At 41.8% G+C, this 26,078-nt stretch overlaps 1 protein-coding gene across 1 annotated transcript in view; it reads left to right on the forward strand.

The window, feature by feature from the left end:
• Positions 1 to 25,175, forward strand: part of SPTLC3 (serine palmitoyltransferase long chain base subunit 3) — an 83,566-nt gene extending 58,391 nt beyond the window's left edge. The window contains exons 8-12 of the mRNA XM_054196101.1: positions 5,928 to 6,147; positions 8,296 to 8,422; positions 21,240 to 21,375; positions 22,372 to 22,501; positions 25,000 to 25,175. Of these exons, the coding sequence (XP_054052076.1) occupies positions 5,928 to 6,147; positions 8,296 to 8,422; positions 21,240 to 21,375; positions 22,372 to 22,501; positions 25,000 to 25,113 (727 nt within the window). The 3' untranslated portion in view covers positions 25,114 to 25,175. The remainder of the gene's footprint in view (positions 1 to 5,927; positions 6,148 to 8,295; positions 8,423 to 21,239; positions 21,376 to 22,371; positions 22,502 to 24,999) is intronic.
• The last annotated feature ends 903 nt before the right edge of the window (positions 25,176 to 26,078 follow it).

A 26,078-nucleotide genomic window follows, 5' to 3' on the forward strand; every position in this document is an offset into this window, starting at 1 on the left:
CTAACATTTTCCATCTGCAAATAGAACAAATCAGTCCTTATCTAAACACCTGTCACTCAGAGCTGAAACAGGTCGGCAGCAGATCAGCTGATCCAAAACAGGCTGAACGTCCCCTTTCAACCAGAATAAACAGAGCAAAACTGCAAATAAACATAGCTTGGCACTACTAAAAGAAAGCTCAGATTTAAGGACTTTGATCATGCAGAACTTAAGTGGACCACCAACATTTTACTGACAAATATTCCCATCGGTCACATGGCCTGCAGAAAATGCTCCAGCTGCTGAGCTTTGTTCACTTTTAAATCCTTTACCCTGGATATTGACCACTAGGGAGCAAGAAGGTAGACTGGTGGCACAGAAGCATATATCCGTCCAAGCAGTGAGACCAACCCACTGTCAGATATTTGCAACTATAATAACTATATTTCCAGATGTATACTTGATATAGAGTTCTCTTTTCCTCTAGTTGTGGAGTTCGTTTGCAAAGGAGATTTCGTTCTCAAAAGTTGGAAGAACCTTAAAATAAAAATAAAAAAAATTTAAAAAAAATAAAAACATGTTAAAACTCAGAGAACCTCACTAAAAAGGAACCGGAAAGGGTTAGCCCCATAAGGGCTAAATAATGTTAGGACCACTCTCATGCCCTGAGTGTCTGTGCTTCTGAAAGGCACAAAGTAAAAGAAAAACAAAGCTCAGGTCTCTCATAGCCTCTCCTTGGAAACTAGCCCCAGCAGTAGCTAGGTTGGTCGCTTAGTTGTTTTCATAGTCCAAGCAGATCAGAAATGGAAGATTGTGGTTTGGTTGCAAAGCAAGCCTGCTCTGACTTGAGGGAGAATCCCACCACGCCCCACCGTGTTGTATCCCTGCCATCGCTGCCAACCCGAGATGCGCGCAGCTGATCTGCCCTTGCTGGGAACGGGCTCGCAGGCCGTGTAGTCTAATCCAGTAAGTAGCTAATAACATTTCATATGCAAAAGAAAAGCTGGAGAAAGACATATTAGAAATACTCATACTTTTTTTGTGCGCGTGTTCTTTCCTTTCTTGGCCCATGATTTTTGAAAGAGACTAAAATTTTCCAACCCCATATTGGCTAATGTTAGTTTTCTTGAAGACGTGCCAGATGCCAAATTAACATTCAGCTAGAGGGTTTGAGAGGAGGTAGAGTGTTGTTAATGTATTCTTCTTATAATAGTTAATGCTGCTTTTTTTTTTACTATTTTTCCCCTTAACGGACTTAAGTTATACTTCAGGGACAACTAGTACAGAATTTAAATCACTTGGTCAGAGCCATTCTCCAAGTTAAAATATCTTGACTTGCAAGTTTGGCTTGGCAAATTTTTACAGAAATGCTTTTTCCAGAGATGCAAAAGAAACACTAAGCTTTCCTTCTTTAAAAAAATATTGTTATATGGGACACCATAGACTTAGTATGATGAAGTTGATGGTATGGAAAAAAAGTTTGCCTTCTTTTTCCATTAGGAGTATGTTAAAGTGTTTACACTGTGCATAGGCCTGGACTTACCAGCTGGCAAAATTTGAAAAGGGTCATTGTTAGCCAACATGAGCATTTCTGGAAATCAGACTTGTGTTTGAAACCATAAGCTGCAGATTTTGGTTGGTTACAACTGGAGGCAGAATTGGCCCCTTGAGTTGGGAAACACTCGAGCTACGTGTCAAATAAATAGCAATAAGTATACGTTTGTTTGCTTTTTAATGTCTCCATTATCTTAAAAAGAAAAAAAAATCATCAGAAGTAAAAGTAACTGCTAGTGAAAGCTGGTTCTTAACTTGGACTGGCCTGGGAGCAAATATATTCCATTTGCACTCCAACCTGAGAGAGACCATCTAGCCATCAATCTTCAGTACAAAAAGCATGAACAGGATTTGGCAGTGTCCAGGGCACAAGTTAAACTGACTTGCTAAATCATATTTCTATTATTTAAATTCCAGCTTATGTTGTCCTTGGCTTCTACCATTTCCAGTTCAGGATTAATCAGTAACTATGTTCTTACATGGTTTGTGGTAGGCTTCTGCTCTCTTGCACGCGTGTTTACCTAGGAGTCAGATAGGCCAAGGCCCAGGGCAGGAGTTATGGGGCACCAGAAACTGATCAAAATAGGTTGTTTCTCATTTGTTTTTTTCCCTGCTTTTAATTTAATTTGAGTGTTTTCCCTTCCAGCTCAGAAAATAGCTCTCTGATCAGTTAGATATTGCCCAGTGCCTTTTCACGTGCGTTAGAAGTTCCCTGGGATTCAATGCCAATACTGTAGGAAATTTATCAGGTTATTTTTTATTTCCTGGGATTAAGTGACCGGACTTCCAGAAAAGAATGGGGTAACATTTAATGTCTTTGGCCAGGGACCAGCTTTAAAGGTTAACATTTCTATCGTTGCAGTGTATTTGAGGTTGTATTTGAGGACGGGGTTGGAAGGTTTCCTTAAAACCATTGCTCTAAAGTACAAAACAGATATTGTTGTATGAACATGCAAGGTTTATGTAACAAAACAATACCTAAAGTAAATATTAAAATAGAATGCATACATCTTGGGAGTAACAGGTCAGGAAAGGAGGGATTTTCACAATTACAAACTAGCCTGAAAGGGGTACAGATAAAGTTTTCAGATGTTGAAAGGATAAAGGTAATATAAGGCATGTTTAGAGATGTTGAGTGATGCAGTTATGAAGAAGATAATAGGTTGAATAGCGGTAAATTAATTTTCTTGACAGAAAAAAAATTTGAAACTGTGGTACCATAGGGTGTAGGAAAACACTTTCCCTGAGAAGTTTCAAATAAACTGGACAAAAATTGCCAGTATCCCGTCAAGAGCGAGCCTGTGTTCCAAGCGAAGTGACCAGCACAAGTGCACACCTCCTGTCTCTCAAAGCACTTGGCTCCACAATTCATCAGCTGCATCAGGAAGAATCTCAGTGGTTTGGTAGGGATCAAATCAAGCTTCAAAATTCAGTGATCCCTAAATTTTGGATTCTCTCCTCACATCTGGAAGTAGATTCAAACTGAGTGTGTACTGAAGCAAGCTTTTGTGCCCACCCGCCGAACAAGGGAGATGAGGGTCAGCTAGAAGCTTTGTATCCCTGCCACGAAGCTAATAGGTTTTGCTACAAGACAGGATGTAATACCACATAATGAGAACGTCTGGCCTGGGCAGTGCCAGCTTCTGTTTTTCTGTATCCAGCTTTTTCAGTGTGCCCTGTGTGCTTGAGCAGATCTGGAAACAGATCAATAGCTTTGTAAAAGTGACACAACCAGCCTGAGACAGAATGATTACAGTTCATTTCTGGCTTTCTGCTTCAAACTCAGACGACATCAATATTTACTGAAGGATTCAGTAGACTTTCCATTTGGGCTACCCCGAGGGGTTATGTGAAGTGAGCTTTACCTTGGAGCAGTTCTAAACAGGGCGGTGTTCATATCACAAACCATCTCCCAGGGTCAAAAGAGAGACCAAGAACAGAGTAGGCAGCAAAACAGCTCTCATCCCTGCCATCAGGAGGGCTGAGATGGTAGCAGAGAAAATGTACACGAAACCAGAAGCACTTTATCTACTCCGTGGACGTTTCAAGGCCGTGTTAGGATCTCTGTCAACTGTTGTAACATTTATGTCAGCTAGCATCTTTCAAGAGCAGTAAATCAACGCTGAAACTGAACACAAGTGCTTTGTTTTGCTAAACCACTTAGAGTTTGAAGATAAATCTCTTACTCATACTAGGAAGAAAAGTTTTCACTAAATCCTCTTAATGGTTAAATTTTGCAACAGCCGTGTACCAGCTCTGTTCTGGGATTCAGCAACAACTTTGCTTCCATTCCACAAGTATGCAGCAAAGCAGCCTCTGTATTTTTAACATGCCTTTTTTACGCTTGCCTGTTTGAAGATAAATGCCGTCTCTCCCATCTGAATCTCTGTGAGCCACTAAGCCTAATGACGTCCGTGTGAACGTGGAAAAACTGTTCTTGCCCTTCTCTGCCAGGCTGGACCGCCCAACTATTGCTGGAAGGTGGAGGGTGGGATGTCTATTTGCTTGCCTTTGCAGAGGTGCTCCTTGGCACCACGCTTACTCTCTGACCATCCAGCCAGCTTGCAGACCGACCAGACGCAGCCAAAAGCTGCCATCCCCAGCACGCAGGGATGCCCAAGCACACCCAGGGGCTCGGTATCATTTTTAGCTGACTTTGACTCTGGGCTGTGTGAAGGCTGTGGGCTCTGCCCTTGTATTCATTAGGAAAATAGCTGCCGTGGTTCAAGTTGCTTCCCCCCCAGCTGCCAAGCACCATTTGGGAGAAGTGAGAAAGCCCAGCCTTCAGGAGCTTGCAGTACAAACCCACCCTTCTTTGCAGCAAGAGACCATGGTGCTGGTATACAGCCCCACAGCTGCCTCTTCTATTGCTGGCCAAGACACAAGGCAAGATTTGCCAGCAGGCACCTGACAGCCAAAAAAGTATGCCACCAGGAGCACGCAGCCAGGCTCTCCGAACCTCCCAGTACGAACAGCATAGGCAACCCTTGCTCTTGGTGCTCCCCTGCGCTGTTCTTTCTCTAAGAAGACTTGCCTATGGGTAGGTCTCCTTCAAAACTGGGGACCAAGCCGTTTCCAAGCTTACCAAGGAGACCAAAGGATGAAGGGGGACAAAAACTGTCAGAAATTTCCCATCCTGAACATCCTGTGAAAGCCACTGGTCCAGCATCTAAAAATTGCCAAGAAGTTGTTTGCACTGTTCTTTTGTACATGCTATTTGGGAACAAACTCGATGTTTCTGCTTACCTAAAGCTCTGTAGCATTTGCAATCGGATACACCTTAGCCGCAGGCCTTAGCCACGGAGCACTGGTTTTCCTGGCACACAGCGCGCTCACTTTGGTTTTCATAGGAAGTATTTAGCATTTAAAGACCTGCTCACCAGAGCTAGTGTAAGAGAACATGTTTAACTCATTATGAAATGAATACTGAGTGCAGCAGAGCGTATCCAAGCATAGCTGTAGTCATCTCACAAAGGTTTTCAGGACATAATAATCTTCACAGCAATACTATTGATACTTAATCCTTATGGGATTAGAGTGCATTTCTTATGAGTCTCCGTGGGCTTTCATTTTGCAGTACAGCTCCTCTGTGCCTTCTAACTTACTGACATGATTACCAACAATACAAAGGAATTATCGTCTCTTCTTATTTCTACGAATCTCAATACACTGTTAGTGCAAGTTCCAAATTTTTCCTGCATGTACGAAAGTAAAAAGAAAAAGAATGGAAACTTTTTTCGCGTACTAGGTATCAGGTTACATTTCCTAAAAAGTACATATCGGGAGAAACAATTGGCAAAAGAGGGTTTGAGCTCCCTTTTGCAATCCCTGACTCTGTCCACTCTGAAAACTGGGGCTGCTTTGAGTTCTGGCACCATCTGTGCATTTCAGGGGGCCCATCTCCTGCATACGTTAGACCCAACTGCTTTGCACCACGGTAATTTGCTCTAGAGCTGCTACCCCCAAATATTGCCACAGTAGCTGACGATGAAGTAAGCAAGGATCACACTGAATTACAGTGGCTCCCTATAATTCATTATGATACCTGTTTTGTAGTGAATCGTAATGTGCTGCTTCGGGTGAGTACCTCCCCCTTGCTTTATACCTTTCCTTCTCTTTTTTGGCATGTTGAAAACTTGCAAACGTTCAAAGACTTTTTGACTGGGTTTGGTTTTTTGAATCCTAAACCTGTTTGACCGTTTTATAGTCACCTGCAGATGTGAAAGGGTTGCAATTCTTCTTTGACCTGTAAATACAAATTGTGGTTCCAGAAGGTCTTTCATGGAGTAAGGCAATTAACGCCTATATTTTCTGGCACTATCTTTACGAGAGAGTACAGGATTTTTTGTTCTTCCACGAGAGTGCATTTCACTCATGATTCTCTCCGTCTGCAGCATGGAAGGGTCCATCGTGCGCCTGCCAGAGATAGTCTCCTTGAAGAAGAAATACAAAGCCTACCTCTACTTGGACGAAGCTCACAGCATCGGTGCAGTGGGCGCAACGGGCCGAGGAGTTGTGGAATACTTCGGTATGAGTCCTGACGATGTTGACGTATTAATGGGAACATTCACAAAGAGCTTTGGTGCAGCTGGAGGATATATAGCTGGCAAAAAGGTAAAAAGAAAACAGAAATGTTTTAACATCAAGTAGGGGAAGTATCTTCTTATTATGTATGATATGTTTCATTATTTTTTTGTGTAGACTGCTTTGCAGGAGCACTGTGCTAAAGTTAGTAGATTTTTGCCTGGACCCCAAACGCATACCAAACAGTCAGGCTTTTTCTTATTTTTGTCTCGTGTTCGTATTATGTAATTTGCTTGGGTTGGGTATTTCTGTGCCACCCTGGTGATTGCTGTTTGTCTTGGAAATGTTTAGACACGTTGTGGTTGGCTAAATATACTTCACTACGTTAATTTGCATGCAGATTGCTCATTACTTTGTTTCACGTTTGTAAACAGCGTGTGGAGCAATATTGAGAGATTAAAGCCACGGTTTCATCCACTGATAATAAAATTCCTAAACAGTTGTGGATTGTCATAGTTGCGTTTTTTAGGAGGCTGGAGAAAGAGGGTTACCAAGGGCCTTTTGCAATAGTAAAATCCCTGTCCTCAATTGCTCTGTGTACGTTAACGAAACACCAGCTTGCCAACAGCAGATGTCAACAAAAAGTAGAGCTGAGCTTGCTTTAACTGGGAGTGTAGAAGAAGAGAAAAGCATAACCAGCACCGTTGTGAAATGTCGTTGGTTTTGTTGCTTGACAGAGATATCAAGTGGTTGCTGATTATTTACCCTTTTCATACCCTGCTGAGTGTATTTCTTAAGTCGTTTGCTGAATGAGTAGGGAGCCTGTTTAGACAGCCCATAGGGTTGTTGTCAGGATAACATTTATAAGGGTAGCACTTGAGTAGAATAAAAGGGCTGTGAGAAAATCTAAAGTGCATATTTCTTACTGGGTTTTTTTGGAGTTGCCCCCAAAGATCTTAAAACAGCCTATCGTAATACATCAAGAATCAATTTTTTTGTTTCCTTTGCTTCCTGAATTTGTATCTGAAGGTGTAACTCTTACCAAAGACAATGTGGCTAAAGTAGCTAGGAATTATAGGAAGCCTAAACATGTGAAAAGCAGTATAAAGTAATTCATCATCTAAACCTTAGAAGTTTTCTTAAATGACAGTGGGTCGCTTTTTTCAGGCCTCTGAGTACCACTAAGCTTTGCCTTAGTCCTCGAAGCCTTGGTGGCAGCTGCTCACCCGACGTACTTAGGACACTTAAATTCATTTCTGCAGCCGAAAACTCACCGTGGCACTGTTTATTCTGCATCAGCTAGAGCACAGAAGCCTGCTCGGCTATTTGATCATTACAATTGCAATGTAGAAATGCATAATCTGTATAAGGTTAGGTAAATCTTTATGCTTAGCATTGGAGTTACCGCATAGACTCATACAGCTTTTTTGCAATAATTTGTGTTACTCTCGTTGGGGTTTTTTTCTGGTGATGTGTTTTATCAAAGGCGGTTTTTAAGCAGGCCTCATCCCTTTCTCACTAATGCGAATTCAGCTTTTAGCGTGGTAACTGTTACTCTGGTGTTTTGCACTAGGAGGTATAAGCTGTCATAACAATGACGGCCTTAATCAAGCACTCGATTCCTACAGCGTCCCTGGTCTCAGGAGAGTTACTGGTGTTTTAGACATGCCTACAGTACATTAATGCTTTTTCTGGGAGCGCAAATTGTGCTCTTAGTTATGCAAGGAAATGCTAAAGCAACTATACCAACTCTGACACGACTGCCCCTGCCACGCTGAAAATTTCAGTTGAAAGAAATTTTATATGCTAATAGCCAAAGATAGATCCCGGTGAGGTTGCTTTTCCTGGGTTAGGTCTTGTGGCAGAGGAACTGTACTGGTGTCTCGTAGGCTTTGCTTCATTCCCAGAGAGGAACCGAGCGGTATTTTAAGTGCAGCTGTTCGTTGGTCTTTAAATGATTTTGGCTCCTTTATAATATAAAGTCTTAGCACAGAAGTAAACATTATTCCGTTCCAGACTTTTGTTTCCGATGTAATTGCCCCACTTATATGGTAAAGTATTTGCACCTGCCTGATGTTTCTTCAGGCCATATATTAACAGTAGCAGCCAAGAAAGCAAACCAATAACTGGTGAAACGTCCTGTTCCTTTTGCATGTTCTTGCTCCTGCAGTAGTTAAGAGGCAGATCTGCTGTTTGGCCAGCTCAAAGCTCATTCATGCTTTGTTTTGCTTGTGTAAGGACCTTGTGGACTTTTTACGAACTCATTCTCACAGTGCTGTCTACGCCACATCTATGTGTCCACCCGTAGCAGAGCAAATCATCAGGGCAATGAAATGTGTCATGGGACTAGATGGGACAACACAAGGTAAGCCACTTTCTTTAGCTTCACTTATTTCAATTGCTACCAGGGCATCTGCTGTGTTCAGGCGCGCAAAAAAATGTCACCCAGCAGCAAAGTAGTATGGTAATGCAATGCAAAGGAAATAATTCTTACTGTAAGATTAATACCAAAATCATCATACTTCTAAGTGCTATCAACTGTAATTCTTTTTCCACACTCATCCACATGCAGCAGGGATGGAAGCATTCTGGAATTCTGCTCTCTAGTTGCCAGCCCACTCCCCTTTGTAGCAACAAATAGAAGTACATGAATTGCCCTTTGAGTAGATTGTCTTACTTTGTAGGAGAGGTTCATAAGGACATGCCTCTGTTTATGGGCTGGATGCTGTCAGTTCAGCTTCATTTTAAGTGTGAGCCTTCAAAATGGCAAGCAACTCAAGGATGGGGCAGAATTTCAAAGCAGGCAACATATATTAAAGAATAGTATGAGAAGATTATTATCATAATTCCTGCCTCTCTCAGACATTAATTATGGTGTCCTGAAGCTAGTATTGAAGTACATTTTGTCCCAGAAGAATTGACTACTTGTTGTCCTTATGAAAAATTAGGTTTGTTTATATTCCTCTCCTGAAGTTGCAGGTGCAGCTGCTGTCCAACCCTCTGTGTAGCATGCCTTCTAGGCAGCAAGTGACAAAATAACTGTGTGACATATCTATCTGCTACTGTTTCAAAGTGATACTGATACCTATTCAGTGTTCTGGGACTTCAATACCAACTCAGAGAAAAGCTGGTGGTTTTTTGAATTTGTATAGTTTTTTGTAGGAATGCCTGAGAAGCATGTAATCATTCTGTAACTTGCAGTCGAAGATGCAGATTCTGCTGTGAATTGCAGTCTCTTTTACACTGGTCCAGCAGGACTGTGCTGTGTTATTTTCTCTTACCTGCACAGGACTGACAGAGTAATTCTGTATGAGCCCTCCCTGATGGATATGACCGGTGTAAGGTGGGAACGGAAAGGAAAAAGGTCATATGAGAGGAGGAAAGATACTGCTCTGCGCTATTCTGTTGCAGTGCCCTAGAGGCGGTTTCAAACCATGGTAGACACAAGGCTATTAAGACGTTTATCGCAGCCCTTCAGTGAGGTCAGAATTTACAGGACCCCAGTGTACAAAAGGGGGGATGCAGAATCCAGTCCCAGTGCCAAGTTCTGCCGAGTGCAATAACAAAGTGCAGCGAAACTCCGGTGCAGTGCGTAGACAATGAGGAAATGATGCTTTTGTCATTTTGGCAGAGAAGTCAAGAGTGTAACGACTATTTCCAACTTGAAATTTGAAAGGTCAAGGGTGCGTATGCTGATGCTTATATCCTGTTCGATATAAAGACCAGCTCCGACATATTTCTTCTACCCTGGGGACTACTCGTGCAGCTATGGGAATGGTTGCCATCAGAGGGCGGTCTTACACTGAGCCTTCCCAAGAGTTACATGCTTGAGGCTCTCACAGATGCTGCGCGTAAAATATTCAACATGCAGAGCACTTCCAAACCTTCAAAGCCTCTTAAAAATGATCTTCAGCTAGCGTGATCCTGCCTGCAGTCCAGTGCAGGCTAATAGGGGAACTTGGTTCAAGACAGAGGCTTTTAAGATGTGCGTGTCTGGCTGTCGTAGGGCTAAGAGTTTGCAGCATCTTCTCTTCAGTGTTGTTTAATGACACAAGGTTTGTATTTCTGCGCAAAATAAATGCTTATTAAGTCTTCTGCAGATCCTTTATGAAATAAGTTAGTGTTCTGTCACTTTTTAAAAATTTGTCTTGTAATACGAAATGCAAATGAATAGAAAAACAAATTAATAAATCATATATCACAACTTGGAGTATTGCACAAAGGCTGGCAAACTGGCTATGATGTGTAAAAATGGTTCTTGTCCTTCTGAGCCAGACTCATTATTTTAGTCTATTGGTTTTTCTTTCATGTGGGCCTCCCTTCGTTAGGCTGTCTTGTGGACTACACAAAAAAAAAAAAAAAAAGAACCAACCCACAACCCAAAACACAGGAAAAAATGTTATGCTGGACCACACTACAATGCTGCTTTGGCATCAGAGAGAGGAAGGTGGTGGCTTAGAAAGGAGGAGGGGGACTGAAGGGAGAAAGCACTGTCTCTTCTTAGATATTTTTATTTCCAAGGACAACAGTGGCCTTGGCTGAGTTCTTTTGGTCTGCTTTCATAGAAAATGGTGACTCCCGCATGAGCCGTGTAGTAGAGACACCTGGCAGAGAACTTTCAAGTGAACCAGAGTTGCTGCAGGGTGGTATGGCCTCTTTGCTTTCTGGAAGCCTGTTGAATCAATAAAAACAGTTTATTTTGCAATTTATTTCAAATGGCATTTTCTTCCCACAGGATGATTTGGGGAATCCTTTATAAGGAGATCTCCACTGATGGCTGGTCCTCCAGAGGGCATTTCTGTAGGGGATGGAGGCTTGAAAAAATACTGAAATGTTTTGGAAAATAATGAAATTAAAGTTTGCTAAGAAGTTCCACGTTAACTAGAGGGTGCTTCTTGAAAAGAGTGTGAAATACTGGGATGACAAATGCGTTAGCCCAGCTCGTTCTTACATCTGAATTTCATGACTGACTCCTCAGTAGATTAATAGAAAACTAAGGGAAGGAAGACTGAGTTGGTCATTTAAATTGCTGCTCTGAAAACTCTTTGTTCTATATTTTTTAGTACTTCATACATTTGTCTTCTCTATTTTCCCAGATATCACGCTTTTACATTTCCTTTGATTTCTTGCTAGTTATTTTCTGCTTATTTGTTAAGCAGCTGATCCAGAAAAGAGTAGCATAGGTGGAATTATATAGTGTCTCTATTATATAGAGATATAGATATATATATATAGATATATATATAGAGAGATATATATAGTCTCTATTATATAGAGACCAGAAATGCAGTGAATACCGCTTGTCTTTATCCTGCTGTGTATCGGAATGATGGATCCTCCCATATTTTCTCCCTTTATTTTCCACTAGTAAGAATATGGTTGTTTGGAAAAGGATGTGCATTTCCAGGACAGGATCAGTATACTGGATGCATGACTGTAAGATATGAATAAATGCGCTCGGACACAAGGGGTACAGCTTAATTAGGAGGAAGGAACAGGGTAGCACTTTAAAAATAATTCTATGAAACCTAAACTGTTTCGCTGGAAATTATCCACAACAGGTGTCTGTTTCAGGCTTCAGTTTTTTCATATCAACAAAGAAGGTTCAGTCCTTCCTCAGAAGAAGGCTAGATATACATACGGGGTTTTGATAATCTAGAAAAAAAAAAAATCAGGGGGGAAAAATAATTTTAAAAATTCCTTTTTTCCCTGAAGAGCTTCAGTTTCTCCAGGCTTTGGGATGAAGATTTGGATTGTGATAGACAAGCTTATAATTTTTGCCATGTCTATGAAATAGCATCCGCGTCTTGTGATGTGACAAGTCTCTAAAAAAAAAAAAAAAATCTCTACTTGACATGAACAGCTGAGTGAAGGAGCATCTTCCAGCTCAGTTGGCGGGGGCCGAACAGAGCATCCCCCACCTGGAGCGTGGGCAGAGGAGTGGGGCCCAGAGCACCTGCGTCCACCCTGCACTGTCAGGCATTTAGGGAGGGGAGCTGGGAAGATTAAAGAGAGAAGAGACTTTGACAAGCAAAGGAGACACAACAGGGAATAGATAAAAAGTGGGTGATAAGGATGGAGACTAGGACCAAAATGAGATGCTGAGAAGACAGGCTGGAGATGCTGCTTCCCCCTGGTTTGGGGAAGGAGAGGAAGAGGAAAAAATGTGTCTGCAAGAAACTATAGCAGACACATCCCTCCAAACCAGTGCTGGTACCTCAGACACTCCTTGTTCTTCTCTGTCAGCAAACTGCTGTGGAAGTGTGCTAGCAAGATGCGTTTACCTTCCTTTACAGCAGGAGACTCCAGTTTGGATGGGGAAGTTCTCACTTTAAAAGCCTTGCACTGACATAGGCAAAAAGATACAGAGAAGACATGGTATCTCCAACAGAAAGCATCTATAAATACAATATTTGTAATAGTTGTGAGACATCCGTGCCCTGATGATGTGACTGGGAGGATACTGCAGAGCCCACAGCCAGCTATTACAATTTCCTTGTTTTGTCATGTTTTCTGCTGTGACTTGGGACAATGAAGCACCAGAAATGATGAATTAGGAGAAGACAGTAGTTCCCTCAAAACTGATATGCATAGTTGTTCCTGCCTGAGAGAGGGGTGTAGACTGGGGTCACTATGACCAAGTCCTTTGTTTCTTGAGTGACTTGTATCAGAAGAGTGAGAATGACAACAAAAATTACAAATGTATTTCCATTTTCATGTAGAATCGTATTTTTAGTAGAGTACGAGTCCTGGTGCTTTTCAATGCTATGTTTTACAGGACTCTCTGAAAATCAATGGCTTGTAGAACAAGACACATTTATTCTTGGTAACATAATGTCATAGATACTATCATAGTTCCTATAATAGAGTTGTTCAAAGCGTATGAACTTCTGGCAGCTGTATTTCCTTTAGTAATGTCATAAGGCAGCGAGTTCCACAGTTCAGTTCATATAGTCTCTAAAATAAACCCCATCATTTTATCCCTCTTAAGCCTCTGTGGCCTTTTCATCTCAAATGTGTCTCTCCTCATTTATTAGGAGATATGGGAAGCAGAAGTTCCCATGGCATTTACTCTTTATAATTCACAATACAGATATTCTTTATATGTTCTCCTCGTGGCTTCTCGTTACACCGCTGGAGATACCTCAGGAAACTCAGCAGCTGCCTTAGTGGTTTAATCCCCGTGATGAGGCTGTAGTTGACTCAGAGTGTTTGGACCCTGCACAAATTTTCAAGTACGCTTACTTGCATGCAACACGGCCCCTCCAGCTGTGACCTCGGACCTTTTTCCCCCCCCTATCTGCCTGAGAATACTCAAAGCACATTTTTACACTTAAATTGGATAGGTAAAAATAGAACCACTAGGCAGATAGAGTTAAGAGTGCTGGAAAATCCAAAGCAATTTTCTTGATGACTAATAATAGATTATAGTGGTGTAAAAAGCAAATTGCAGCATTTGCAAAGGCATCATTTTTCTGTTTAATGCATGGCAAACAATAATTCACTGACACCAATCGGCTTTTTTCATATGTTTTTAGGGGGTGCTTAAAAATGTAAAACCCTATCCTCAGGAATCTACTGTCCTTGTTATGCTAAAAGATAATTCCTGAGGTTGTTTAGATAGAAAGTGTTTCTTTAAAATGTTGCTTCATTTTGCCATTTGTACTGATTGGTTTATCTTTTTGCAGCTACTAGTTTTCATTTTTCTTTTTAGCAGACTTTGAGTTCTTGCATTTGAGCTCGTTCAGATTGCGAGAAGCTGCAGAATGCTGCTTTCTGTTTTGGCTTGGCATTAAAAAGATCTCTTTTTAAAGGGTTCCTTTTTAAAACATTTCCGTCTGCCTTAGATTTTTGTCTAACTGGAGGACATGCTCAGTCTCCAATATTTTCCACTGCTATCTGTGCTCAGCAATCTTTTGAAAACATTAGTTTTGCCTGTTAGGGTCCTCTGTACGTTCAAAAACCTGAGTTTCACATCCACTACAACCTGGCACAAACCAGCGCTGGTGCAAGGAAGGGAAGTCTCGCCCTTCTTTTTGCCTTTCCCCCCTGGCTATCGCTTTATTCCTGCCCTTTTCCCTTACGCCAACGTTAGTGTTGGTGCAGCCGTGCAATGAACTGAATCACAGAATCGATCTAGCCGAAAAATAACCCACCCTCCCACAAATAGTTAGCCTACAGCCAAACTGGTTCCCTGAGCCAAGCTACCATGTGGCTACAGGAATCCCAGTGCCAGGACTTGAGCAGCTGGAGCCGAGAGGAACCATCCCTTTTGCAGCAAAATAAATCCGTGCCAGACTGAACTGATCGTGAAACTATGGCTGTAAGCTTTAATGCTGCAAGCTACGTAGGGACGGACCCTTGAACCTGCGTGAAATGTCTTACAGAATCAGTCGTACTGAAGTATGGGGTTTTACTCTTCCCTCTCAAATTCTCATTTTGCTGCTTCATTCTGAGATGACGATTGCTTCTCTTAGGTCCCCGTCAAGCAGAATGCTTGAACCCTGGCTCAATTTTAAGTAAGTTAATATTCCCAATAAGTATGTGCTTACATTTGAAGTGCCTAAGCAAATTTATTCCCTGTTTGCACAGCATTGGCTCCATGACTAGGACTCCCAGTTACTACGACGGTGAAGATGCTAATGATGATAATATGCTGTCACGATTATTATTTGTCTGAGCTGAACATCACAGATGTTCTCCCAGCAGTGGATGACGAAACCAAGATAAATTCTTCCATCTTTACTCAAAATGAGTGAGACAGGTTGCCCAATGGAGCCACCTGCCATGCGATCCACCTCCTAAAGGAAGCCAAATGTGTCCATGGAGGGTCAGTTGATGTGAAGAAACAGGGGCTTTGGAGTAATAGTGTTCACATTGATTTCCAGGAGTTCTGAGGACTGACCAAATTCTACCTCATATGAAGTCACTTTTTCCATAATCAAAGCTAAACCGGCGCTGTGGTCCTCTAGCAGACCTTACCCTTGGATAGGTGTCTCCTGTATTCACAAATACCTACTGACTGGAGGCAGAGGAGGGATGTGATCAGACTGGGATGTGACTCATAGCCTGTCCCCCAGCAAAGAAAGTTTCCCCAGGGACAGCAACACGCGGCTCCATGACACGGTCACCTTTTAAGGGTATCTTTGCTGCCGGCATAGAGCGTGAGGATCCCTCCTCCATTCCAGATGCTGCTTGCCGCTGCCCGAGGAATCCAGCGCTGTTATCAGCCTGCGGAGCACAAAGGAGAGAAGTGCCTTTTCTAGCGGTGTTTAGATCACCGGCATTTCAGAAACACCTAATGTGATACAGATGGAGCGTGTTGTGCGCTGGCTGCCTTTCAGCAGGGGGACTGACGTGCTTTGTGATTAATCACCTGTGCTGGGAGTAAATAAGGCTCAGCCAAGGCTAGCTGCTCTGTCCCTGCTTTTGTGGGGGACACTGAATGCTTACGTTATATATCCGAATATAGATAAGGCGCTGGGTAGGCATAGCTGACTCATTCAAGAAATAAGGTAAAAATGACAGAATTCGTACAATTTCTCTCCTTTCTGCTTCAGCTGAAATTGCCACTTTTTCTTCCCTTAATCTGCTCTGGAAAGTGTTTTGCAGCAGTTCACAATTAAAATTGGACCTACTAAATAAGTCCTTAAGGGCTTATTTAGCAGCTGAATTAAGCTCAAATTACTAGGTTTCTAGTTGGCATTAGATTGTAGAAGAAAATGTCTTCACTTCTCCCCAATTCATAGCAAAGTTATTTTTTAAAGATTTTTTTTTTACCTAAGAACATATTTCCTTTAGGCACCCCAGTTTTATAGCATTCTATTTGTGATTTAATGCATATGGAGGTACATATGTGTTACTCTTAGAATGGAACCAGAGGAAAAAAAGAAAATCTGTCCATCTGCAACAGTTTAGTGGGGAAGAGCTATTGTTTTCCAATTTTTTTTTTCAGCCTATGAAAGTTTGCTTTTTACTATCTAGTTGTTAGTAGAGGAGGGCAGGGAGTAGAGTTCTCCATCCAAGGAACACAGATTGAAGAGACGTACTGACACCGGTATGGAAAAGTTTGATTGTGTCACTAATTCTCTAGAAAGACCCTCTGAAACAACAGCTGGAGAAGATTAAAGCAGGTGGATTTGTGTCTTGAAGAGTCCACCGCATGCCAAAAAAAAGTGCGGCATGGGATTATCTTTCCTGGAACGAGTTCAGGAAAAATAGTTCTCCTTCAATTAAAATACACCTGAGATCTTGATATGAAAGGCTACAGGTTGCTTATTCCTGTTTTCAATATACTGAAGCAGAATTTCGAAGGGTAGAAGCCTACAGGAAGAGTTCAAAGGTAGAATGTTTGTGCAGGAATTGAACGCAGCCAGCTTCTCTGCTTATTAAAATCCTGCAGGGGTGAAAAGCAGACATCTCTGGAAGAGGAAAACGAACTTTTGTTTCAGAGAGCTGATAGTTTTACTACCTCTTTCGCTGCCAGGATAAGGTCCTCAGCTGGCATAAATAGCAAAGCTGTGTTGCAGCGCGTGGAGCCGTGCCAGGTAACGCCCGCCTGCGATCAGGCCCTCAGCTGTGGAGTCAGGACGCCTTCCTGCTGTCAGGCTCCAGAGCAGCTCTGAAGCCGCAGCCCGCCGTGTGACAAAGCATCTACTGAGTCTCTTACTCCAAGCGGCTCTCTTAAAAAGCTTGTTGCTTCAAAGAAATTATGAGCAAGCCACCATCTTTTATCATTTCTCTCTCTCTTGCCTTCCCTTTGTATTTTTCCTTGAACTAAACTGTATTAATTTTGAGCTATAAAGCCTTCTAAAAGCCTTCAGGAATTAATGAGCTAAAACTGGCCATACGCAATAATGCGTGTCAAATAAAAATATAATCAGCATTTTTTCCCAGAATTGCCAACACCTTACAACTTTGCAGTAAGCCAAATATTTGTAAAGCAGTGCAACAAATGTAAACTCTAAATTTGCCAGCAATAGGTGGATTGCAGATGCAGTAAATGTGTTTCTGCCGTGCCGTCCAGGTAATTAATTCTGTATTTCAGCAGAATCCCAGTACGTTGGCTGTGTATCACTCTACGTTCCAAGCAGCGTGAAGATAACTTGTGAAATTCAGGGATCCTTTATCGTTCAGTTTTCTCTCTCTCTGTCCCTTCTTAATTCAGCTAATAGAAAGGTGTAGGGCTCTTAAGAAGGTCATGCTTAACCTTAGCCGAAAGCTCTGGAGCATTAGTGGGCTTAGTTTTAATTAGCTAAGGGTCAGTTTTCCCTCTCCAGGCAGTTTTCTCCAAACATATGCTGGGTTGTGGTTCACATGTTTTATGGAATACAGCTATCTGGATATCTGCATCCTGTCCTATAAGCTATTTGCGTAGACTTGTAAATCCTCAAGAATTTTGCAAACTAAGAATTCTTGAACAAATATATTTACTGTCTAAGGACCTGATCCTCTAATTATAGTGCCATACTGGTGAATTCTTACACTCAAATAGAAGCAGCTATATCTTTATAGATCAAGCGTCCAACTCTGCCGATTTTCACTCAATAAATACTAAAGGATGCAAGATCACAGCCTCAAGAATCAAAGAAAATAGTTTTTAAACGCGGTGTCCTTGGTTAAACATACCGCAGTGAATTTGGACTGAGATCTGGTTCTAAACTGAATTCATCACTCTTGCACTGATCTAATCTGCAGCGTGGGGCGGGAAAAAATGGGCCAATGAGACCAAAATAAACATTTTGCTCAGCTCAGCCTCCTTATCTGACGCTGGAGGGTCCCATAAAGGAACGAAAAAGAGCGTTGAAATACAGTTAGAAACTTTAGGGGCTTTTACTGCTCTTATCAGGACAGCACATAAGATGGCTGTGTATAGGATGTGTGCATGTGGTCTTTGACCACAAAAACTTAACACGAGAAAGGAAAGTGTTGACACTTGGTAAAGAAATAGGTTCCTCCCAGCCACCCACCCACAAATAGAGTGTGTGTAGCAATCGTCTCCTAATGTGCTTTTTTTCCCTCCAGATATATGTGAGCGCTCTGATCTTTTATTTGGCTCTTTAATGCATCCCTGCAAATGAAATAACTATTCTGGGATGTTGCTAAAACATTAAAGCTTCTCTTTTGCACCAGCACTGGCTGGTTTGAAATGAGTTCCATAGGGAGTCTCAAAAGGGGATCCGTCCCATCACAAACTGGTTGAGGATATAGGTTTAGCAAGGGAAGACTGGAAAAGGAAGAGGTGTTTGACCTTTTTGGGGGTTGCCTGAACCTCCTCTTTCAGCTTTAGCGTTTCCTTTGCTGGATTCCCCCTCTTGCTTTGGAGTCTAAATTTCCGGTACCTAAAATAAGTAGAGACAAACTGATCAGCTCTGGGCCATGTGCATATGGTTTGATAAATACCGAACTGCCTGGAATCTTGCACGGCTGACACTTAGTTTCCAGCTTTGTGGTAAACAGCTGAATAGAAAGGAGAAGGCAGCAAGTCATAAACTGCACTCGCCAAGAACATCTGCATTTATGAAAACTTTCCCTAATTGAAAATCTAGTAGTTTCAAATGCTGTAGACGGAGGGTTTGGAAACTCGCTCAGGGGCTGCTAAGGTAGCAAGAAGCAAGCAGCAGTTCTGAGCCCCCAGTTCAGGTTACTCCCCCACCCTCCTCCTTGTAATTTGGGCGTTCGGGAGGTGCTAATAACATTTTTACGAAGTCTATCAAGGGAAAACTTTCTCTCCTTAGACTTCAGACACATTATTCTGCGGTTCTTCTCTTAACTCCCTTTCCTTGCCATCTCCCCTGCCCCCATTTCTCCTCCTCCTCCTCCTCCTCCTCAATATTTCCTCCTGGTTCTTTGAGATCTACTACACCAAAAATATTTTTGGAAATACCACAGACTATTGTTTTTATTAGTGACTGGAAAGCTTTGTAGTAGGATGCTTTTGTGTTTCATTTGTTTTCCTTGCTCTGGCACAGCTGTTTTTGTTTTAGCGGCATTAGAGAGATGGTTAAACTATTTGTGGCCTTTTCTAACCCAGCAGAGCTCTTCCACTGAATGCTTTAAACTGAATGACTGAAACTGTAACTAACAGGTTGTCTGCGTGGGCAGTTTTGTGCATAAAGTTACAAATGCGCTGGTTTTATGAGATCTTTTAATTTGTTCAGCAAAACACTGATCACTGTGAAGCAAGTCCCAGTTTCCCTATAAATTTCCCAGCCAGAACATTGACAGAACCTTGACTTGGGAAGATACAGAACAGATGAAGCAGTAGATCTTGTTCAAACCTACGCGTGCTCAGAAATTATTAATGGAAAAGAGGTTTATGAAGGTGCGGCGATCCCCACTTTAGCCAAGAGGGAATAGGAAGAAAAGCCATAGCAGGTGGTGGGGCAGAATGTGGTCTGAGGACAAATCTGCCAAAGATGGTATGTGGCAGCTACAAATGCCTAACTGGCCACTGTGGTGACAAGGAGGAAGGTGGGAAACGAGGAAACAGGCATCCAGTCAGAGAAGGATGACAGCAGAAAGTAGTAAATGGAGAACGAAGCAAACGAAAAGTAAAGTAAAATGAAAAAGTAAATGGAGAGCGAAAACGTAATACATCTGTGCAGAGGCACTTTAAAAGCAAGAGGAAAAAGAGGAAATGAGTTGTACTGAAGGCTTCAGTGTTCATGTCTGGTGACATAATGTAAGTGATATTGAAAGTATGGGCTGATGAACGGCAGGAAAATGAAAGTTAAGAGTGCAGCTGAGATGCGTCCTGCTAAATCCCCGTCTTACCACATGTTCCCACCACCTCTGCTGGGCAGGCACAAGCAGCTGCATAGCGATGAGGTTTAGAGAATCGATCTGTTTGACATTGGCTTGGCAGTTTTCGTTCTGGTGAGGTCAGGCAGATGACGGGCCTGGCTTGATTCATCGTCTGGCTGTGTATGAAGCTAGGACTGGGACTGGGGAGGCGGTGGGAAAGGGCAACAGGTGGGTACCGGGTAGGTGGCATCATCCCTGTCAGCACCTTTACAGCATTGGAAGAGAGGTGCATATATCAGCTCGCCGATGAAATATAATGCAGGTGGAGTGGGGAAAGGACATCCTGTATCTCCTACCTGCAGTAATGTTGAGCGTGGCTCTTCCCTTTTGTAGGCAATGGGTGGGGACGCAACTGCACTTGTCAGAAACCACCTCCTTAGTGACACTGCAAAAGAAAAGGCTGAGATGACTTTTTCCAGCGCATTTTTTTCTCTGCTGCTTTTTGTCTTTTTTCTTCATTAAAAATAATTGTTTTCAACCCTCCTGTCAGTTTTGCTGGGGGACACATCAGTGGATTCGTGACTGAATGAGGCCAGGGACAATGCAGAGAACAAAACTTGTGTCTGAAAGTCTTGGATGACTAAAATCTGTTGTCAGATGATGGTCCCGAGGTAATAATAGCAAGATAAGAGGAGAGAAAAACTGAGCAGAACTCAGCAAGGGATTACTTATGTAGACGTGTATTAGTTATGCTGAACGTTGGTAAAAAACTTTAGAAGTTCAGACCTTGTGTAATAACAAAGTTTATCGCATGCTTTTCCTGTCTAAATTGTAAAAAAAGCATCGGTTTGAGCTGACCCAAAATGCAGTATTTTCTACTTCAAGATTTATTATAGTCACAGAATAAAAAAACCTCTGCAAATGTGTAAGCAAAGAACTAGCTGAGATACAAGAGGACCCCTGTGGGATATTGTTAATGAGAAAAGATAGGCGTATGCTGACACCTATATCAAAATGTGCAGACATTGGTTGTTTCCCTTTATAGTGAATTATGTTGAGAAAGAACGTAGTCTATTTACATGTCCTGTACCACAGAGACATATAACTACTTCTCTTGTCGGTGTGTATCATTCAGTAGGCTTTATGCAGCGCGGTGCAGTGAAGGGAATTGTTCACCGGTCTATCCCCAGGAGCCATACTGCTCCTGCTGGTGGGAGGGCACCTCACAAGCACAGGAACATCAGTCATCCGTCCTACAATGCCATAATAATCAACGGAGTTGCGTTTAGCTCGCTCCATGTTTTTCTTCGGAATCAAAGAGCAACATAAACATTTCAGCCAAACTTTTTTGAGCCGTTACCCACAGCCCTGTTTCTTGCCTGTTACTAGACTCCGGTTATGGTCTTTGCATTGACTGTTTTCCCGACTCATTTCAGGGCTCCAGAGGGTGCGCCAGCTGGGGAAAAACACAAGATACTTCAGACGAAGACTGCATGAAATGGGCTTCATCATTTATGGCAATGATGATTCTCCTGTTGTCCCCTTACTCCTTTATATGCCTGGTAAGATAGGGTAAGTACTGGAGAAAAAACTGCTGGCAAAACATATGCTATTCAAGTTCATAGGTTATTCAGTATACGCTGTGAAAGATGTAGTTATGTGTGGTAGGTGCTTCACAAGAGAAACACGCGCTGTTGGGTGAATTCATCATTTAGGTATGTTCTATTTTAAATTTGGCCCTGAACTTAATTTTGAGCTGTTCCAGTATTCTGAATTTTTAAAATTTCACTTATATCCTTGTTTAACTTGCCCTGGAATAATACTGTTGATAGGATTTTGAATTTGGAATTTTTTTGGTTTTAATTTGTAATCATTAAAAGACATAAATTGCCTTTGAGGAATAAATTGCTTTGGATGGATGTTCCTTTTCCCCATCTGATCTTTGAATGGTCTTTGCACGTTTTACCATTCAGTACCTCTCAAGCAGCGCTTGTGCACTGACTTGGACGCGCAGACCAGAAGTCAGTAGTAACATAATGTAAGGGTGGAGCTGTAGGGAGTGTTTGCAAGTAGCTTAGGGTGGCTGTGCGCTCTAGGTCTAGGACGTACCACACAAAAGGTTCCTAAACTGGCAGAGTAATTGAGAGAGCGAAGAAACCATCACATCGATTGTTTTATTCCTGTTGATGTGCAGGAACCCATCTCTCATACTTTCCAGTAGCCTAAATCCTTCTGTGCTTGGGGACTGTGAATGCCCACACATTTTGATTTGCACTCAGAGCCTTTCATTGACAAAAATGAATCATGTCCATTATACAGTGATCTCTCTGCCATCACACTTCTAGGATTTGACACCCACTTGGCTTCATGAGCTGTCAAGCAGCAAAGAATCTCAGTCCTACTGGTACAATTCTGGCTCTTCTGGAATTCAATGGGAATATTACCATCCACTTCAGTTGAAGACAGGATTTTACCCATTGTTTTATTATACTTGAATGTTTTCTCTCTGTGGTCAGTTTATTTGGAGATAATTTACTTCTGTTTTTTTTCTTCTTCTTCTCTCCTTAGGGCTTTTGCAAGACGCATGTTAGAAAAAAATATTGGGGTCGTTGTGGTTGGATTTCCAGCTACTCCTATCACAGAATCCAGGGCTCGGTTTTGTGTGTCAGCTGCACATACACAGGAGATGTTAGACACGGTAAGCACAGCAGATGTCCTGCTGAAATTAACTTCAGATGCAAAGGAGGGTGGGAGAAGCTGCGTGTCTGTTACTTTGAATCTCAATAATTCATTTTTACTTTTGTTTTTCTGGCCTCGTCACTTGATCTTTAAAGGCAGTTTAGCCTTATATATTTTATTTTAAAAAATAAATTATGGGACAGTTAACTTGTTATGTTCTTCTGTTTCTAATAGTGACCAAATCTGTCGTCACTAATAAAGACCTACGTGAAGAGCACAGCTAGACAAAAATTAAATGCTAGATCAAAACTATCAGAGTAGGAAACCTGAAACGATATGGAAATAATTGAAAATCAAGTTTTCCATATTCTTGTTTTCATTGCGTATTTCCACGTGTTTCTTGAGTCGCAGAAGTATATGGGACAGCCTTGGGGGTACACGTGGAAATTGCAAACAGTATTTGGAACTGTTTGAACGTAACGAAGTTTAATTGGTGCTGTCTGGCCTGTCTCAGTTCTGTATCTTTCTCTGATATCAGAAATACTGCAAAGAGTATGTTGAGACTTCTGTCGTAAACCTCTGCTCCAACGCAGTCAGAAATGTGTTTAAAATAAACTCTTTGAAATTTTCCATCTCCCTTTCTTGCCAAAGGTGTTTTTGGCCTGGCTTGATATATGTTCTTTCATTCTCAGAATAAGCTGACTTAAAGGAGGCTTAAAAGTAAATTTCAGGCTTTCTTTGTCCTCTCTTTGCACAAGTATGGTGGTCAAAGCGAAAAATGGAGGGCATTTGAGTTCGAGACGCCACTTCTTCACACACCCGTGGCTGCAGAGAGCCCCTGCTCTCTATTTCATCCTGAGATTCATGTGGAGCTTGAGGCTGGAGCCCCGCGTGGCTGACCAGCTCCCACGACAGCGTAGACCCCTCTCAAACAACATCGAAAAATCTGCCTTGCACGTGTGCGGTGTAAAATTCCTGCTGCTTTTAAAGGTGCAGTAGTTATTAACAAGGTATAATACCATAAAGATGATATTGCATAGAACAGGGCATAGCTACGCACTTGTGCTGGTCATTGTCAGCTTTTGCTGTTTGACTCTGTAGATTTGGGCCAATGTAACTAGTAACAGGTGGTGAAGTTGATCTGAAAATTAATCACAGAATCATAGAGTCTTCGTGGTTGGAAAGGACCTTTGAGATCATTGAGTCCAACCATACACACACGCAAAAAAACCAAACCCCTACAATCTCTGCCACTAGAGCATGCCCTGGAGTGCCAAATCTAGACGTTTCTTAAATAATCTCTTGAAGTTGCTGCTTTGATTTTCTTCCTCTCCCTTCACCCCCAAATGTCAAGCCCATTACATTTTTGGGCCATCGTTGCATCTGCACTTTCTGCTACCTGCACATTGGTGCTTCCTGGTACCAGTGAAGGTCTGAAACACTCCCCAGCCATCATTCTGGAACATGCTGTATGTTTGCCTTTGAAAGTAGGATCATTGCTGTAGTATTTGCGGCATTCCTTAAATGTCCTTACAGTATGAGGGAGCGGAAATGGCCTGAGTTTAATTACTTGCAGATGGGAAGTTTTTAGGACAAACACTTTGTGAATACTCCTAAAAACAGGGGAACAACAGGTACCAAGCACAATGAAAACTCTTCCCTTTGGCAAAATTTGTTGCCTGGAACTAAAAAGAGGAAAGATCCATGGAAGGGCAAGCTCCCAAGAATAACTTCCTTAATGACCTTGAAGCTATCTCTCTGCATAAACCATTACTAAATTACTGCTTTCTGTTCTTGAGCTCATTTTAGTGGCTTAACAGAACCAGGCTCAAAATCAAAATTGCTGCTTTCTTCTTTGATGCCAAAAGGTTGGCTGCTTTTGAATGTGGATCAGATGCTGCAAAACGCTGAGCTGCTTCTCTACGGTATAGAGTTCCCTGGCTACTTTCTGAATCTACTGAGAGCTGGGAACACAGCTCAGCAAATTGCATTACGATATTTATGCGTTATTAATTATGCCTGTTATTTATATTAATACAAGACAATAATGGAATGCACTAAAAATCTTCAACTATTCAGACTATTTACGATGACTCTGGTCCGCAGAGTGGGCTGAGTCCCATCTCAAAAAATGCAGTGGCAACTCCAACCTTTGGGATCCATAGGGAAATGTTGAAGTATTGTCTTACACATCCCTTTTGCGCAAGCAAAGATAACTTTTTATATATATTATTATCTCCTAGTGCTTTCAGAAAAAGGTCATTTTTTTAATCTGTGATCAATTCATGTACTTACTAATAAGCCATAACCTACCGAAGGAGTAAATTCCATTCTCGTAGATGTATCTACGACTACATCGATGTTCACTACAGGAGAGTGAAAGCAAAATTTGCCCGTTTGCCCTTTAAGCTTTCTATAATTGATGCTTGTATGATCTTCTTGTTCTGCTGTAAAGTAGAGGTTACTAGAACTTCATTTCTTTTCCAAGAGAATTGACACAGTATAATGGTCTTACAGGTTTTGAATGCTCTGGATGAATTGGGTGATTTCCTACATCTGAAATATTCCCGGTATTCCAAGTCATCTCATCCCGAACTGTATGAAGAAACTAGGCTTGAACTTGAAGATTAAGTTTTCCACACATGAAGAGAACATTATAATGCTATGAAAGGGGGGAAAACCCGAAAACTAAAGAATAAGAACACATTTCTTCCCTTCTAAGGACAATTTTTGTTTCTCAGTTAATTGAAAGGAGGGGAAGCTCGGGTGTTGCATTTTATTGTATCAAATTTCTGTATTCAAGAGACTGAAATATTGATACAGATTTGCCTCCCCAGGAGATCTGTCCTTCTTACGGTATTTTTGATGCAGAATGAATGCATCCATTGCTCGAGTTGCTAATGTACAGCTTTTGTTATGGCCCCTTTTTATGAAGAGGCTTCAGATAGTCTTAATTGTGACTGAAATAATAAAGTTTAAAAACTGAATGTATACCAGCGTAGTATGGTAACATAGCTGAGCTTCATCGGTAAGATTGACTTTTATCTGCTAAAGAGCATAAATCAAGACATTGGTGTGGACTGCTACAGAGGAATGAACAGAAAGTAACCTCTTTAACTAAGTTGCCCTTTCGTGCATTTCTCCAAGGGCAGAAAATGTTAGAAGGCGGCTAACGCTGAGAACAAGAAAAGTAGCCTGATCAGATCATATATTTCTGACAGCAGATTATGGGAAAGGGAAAATGCCTCCTCCCCTCCACAGATCCTTTCTCAGGCACTTAAATACACTATAGGCTTCATAATGTAGAAAAGTTTGGGCTTAGCCATAAACAGAAATGCTTTTCTGCTAACGCGTTTGACCTACAGCCTTTCACATCTTATCACAACGTAGGTTCTTCAGCAGGCTTGCTCCCTTTTCATGTAGCAGTAGTAAATAATTTTAATAACCATTTAACTTTCCCGTAAAAACCTTGATCAAAACAGTCAGATACTTGCAGTTCACAAACTGCGGATGACATTTATGGGCCCGTTCCTAAGTTTCTTGAACTACTTATGGGCTTAATAAATTCACTAACAAGTACATAATGCCGGAGCTGT

This window comes from Rissa tridactyla, chromosome 3 (genome assembly GCF_028500815.1).
Source record: "Rissa tridactyla isolate bRisTri1 chromosome 3, bRisTri1.patW.cur.20221130, whole genome shotgun sequence".
Lineage (NCBI taxonomy): Eukaryota > Metazoa > Chordata > Aves > Charadriiformes > Laridae > Rissa > Rissa tridactyla.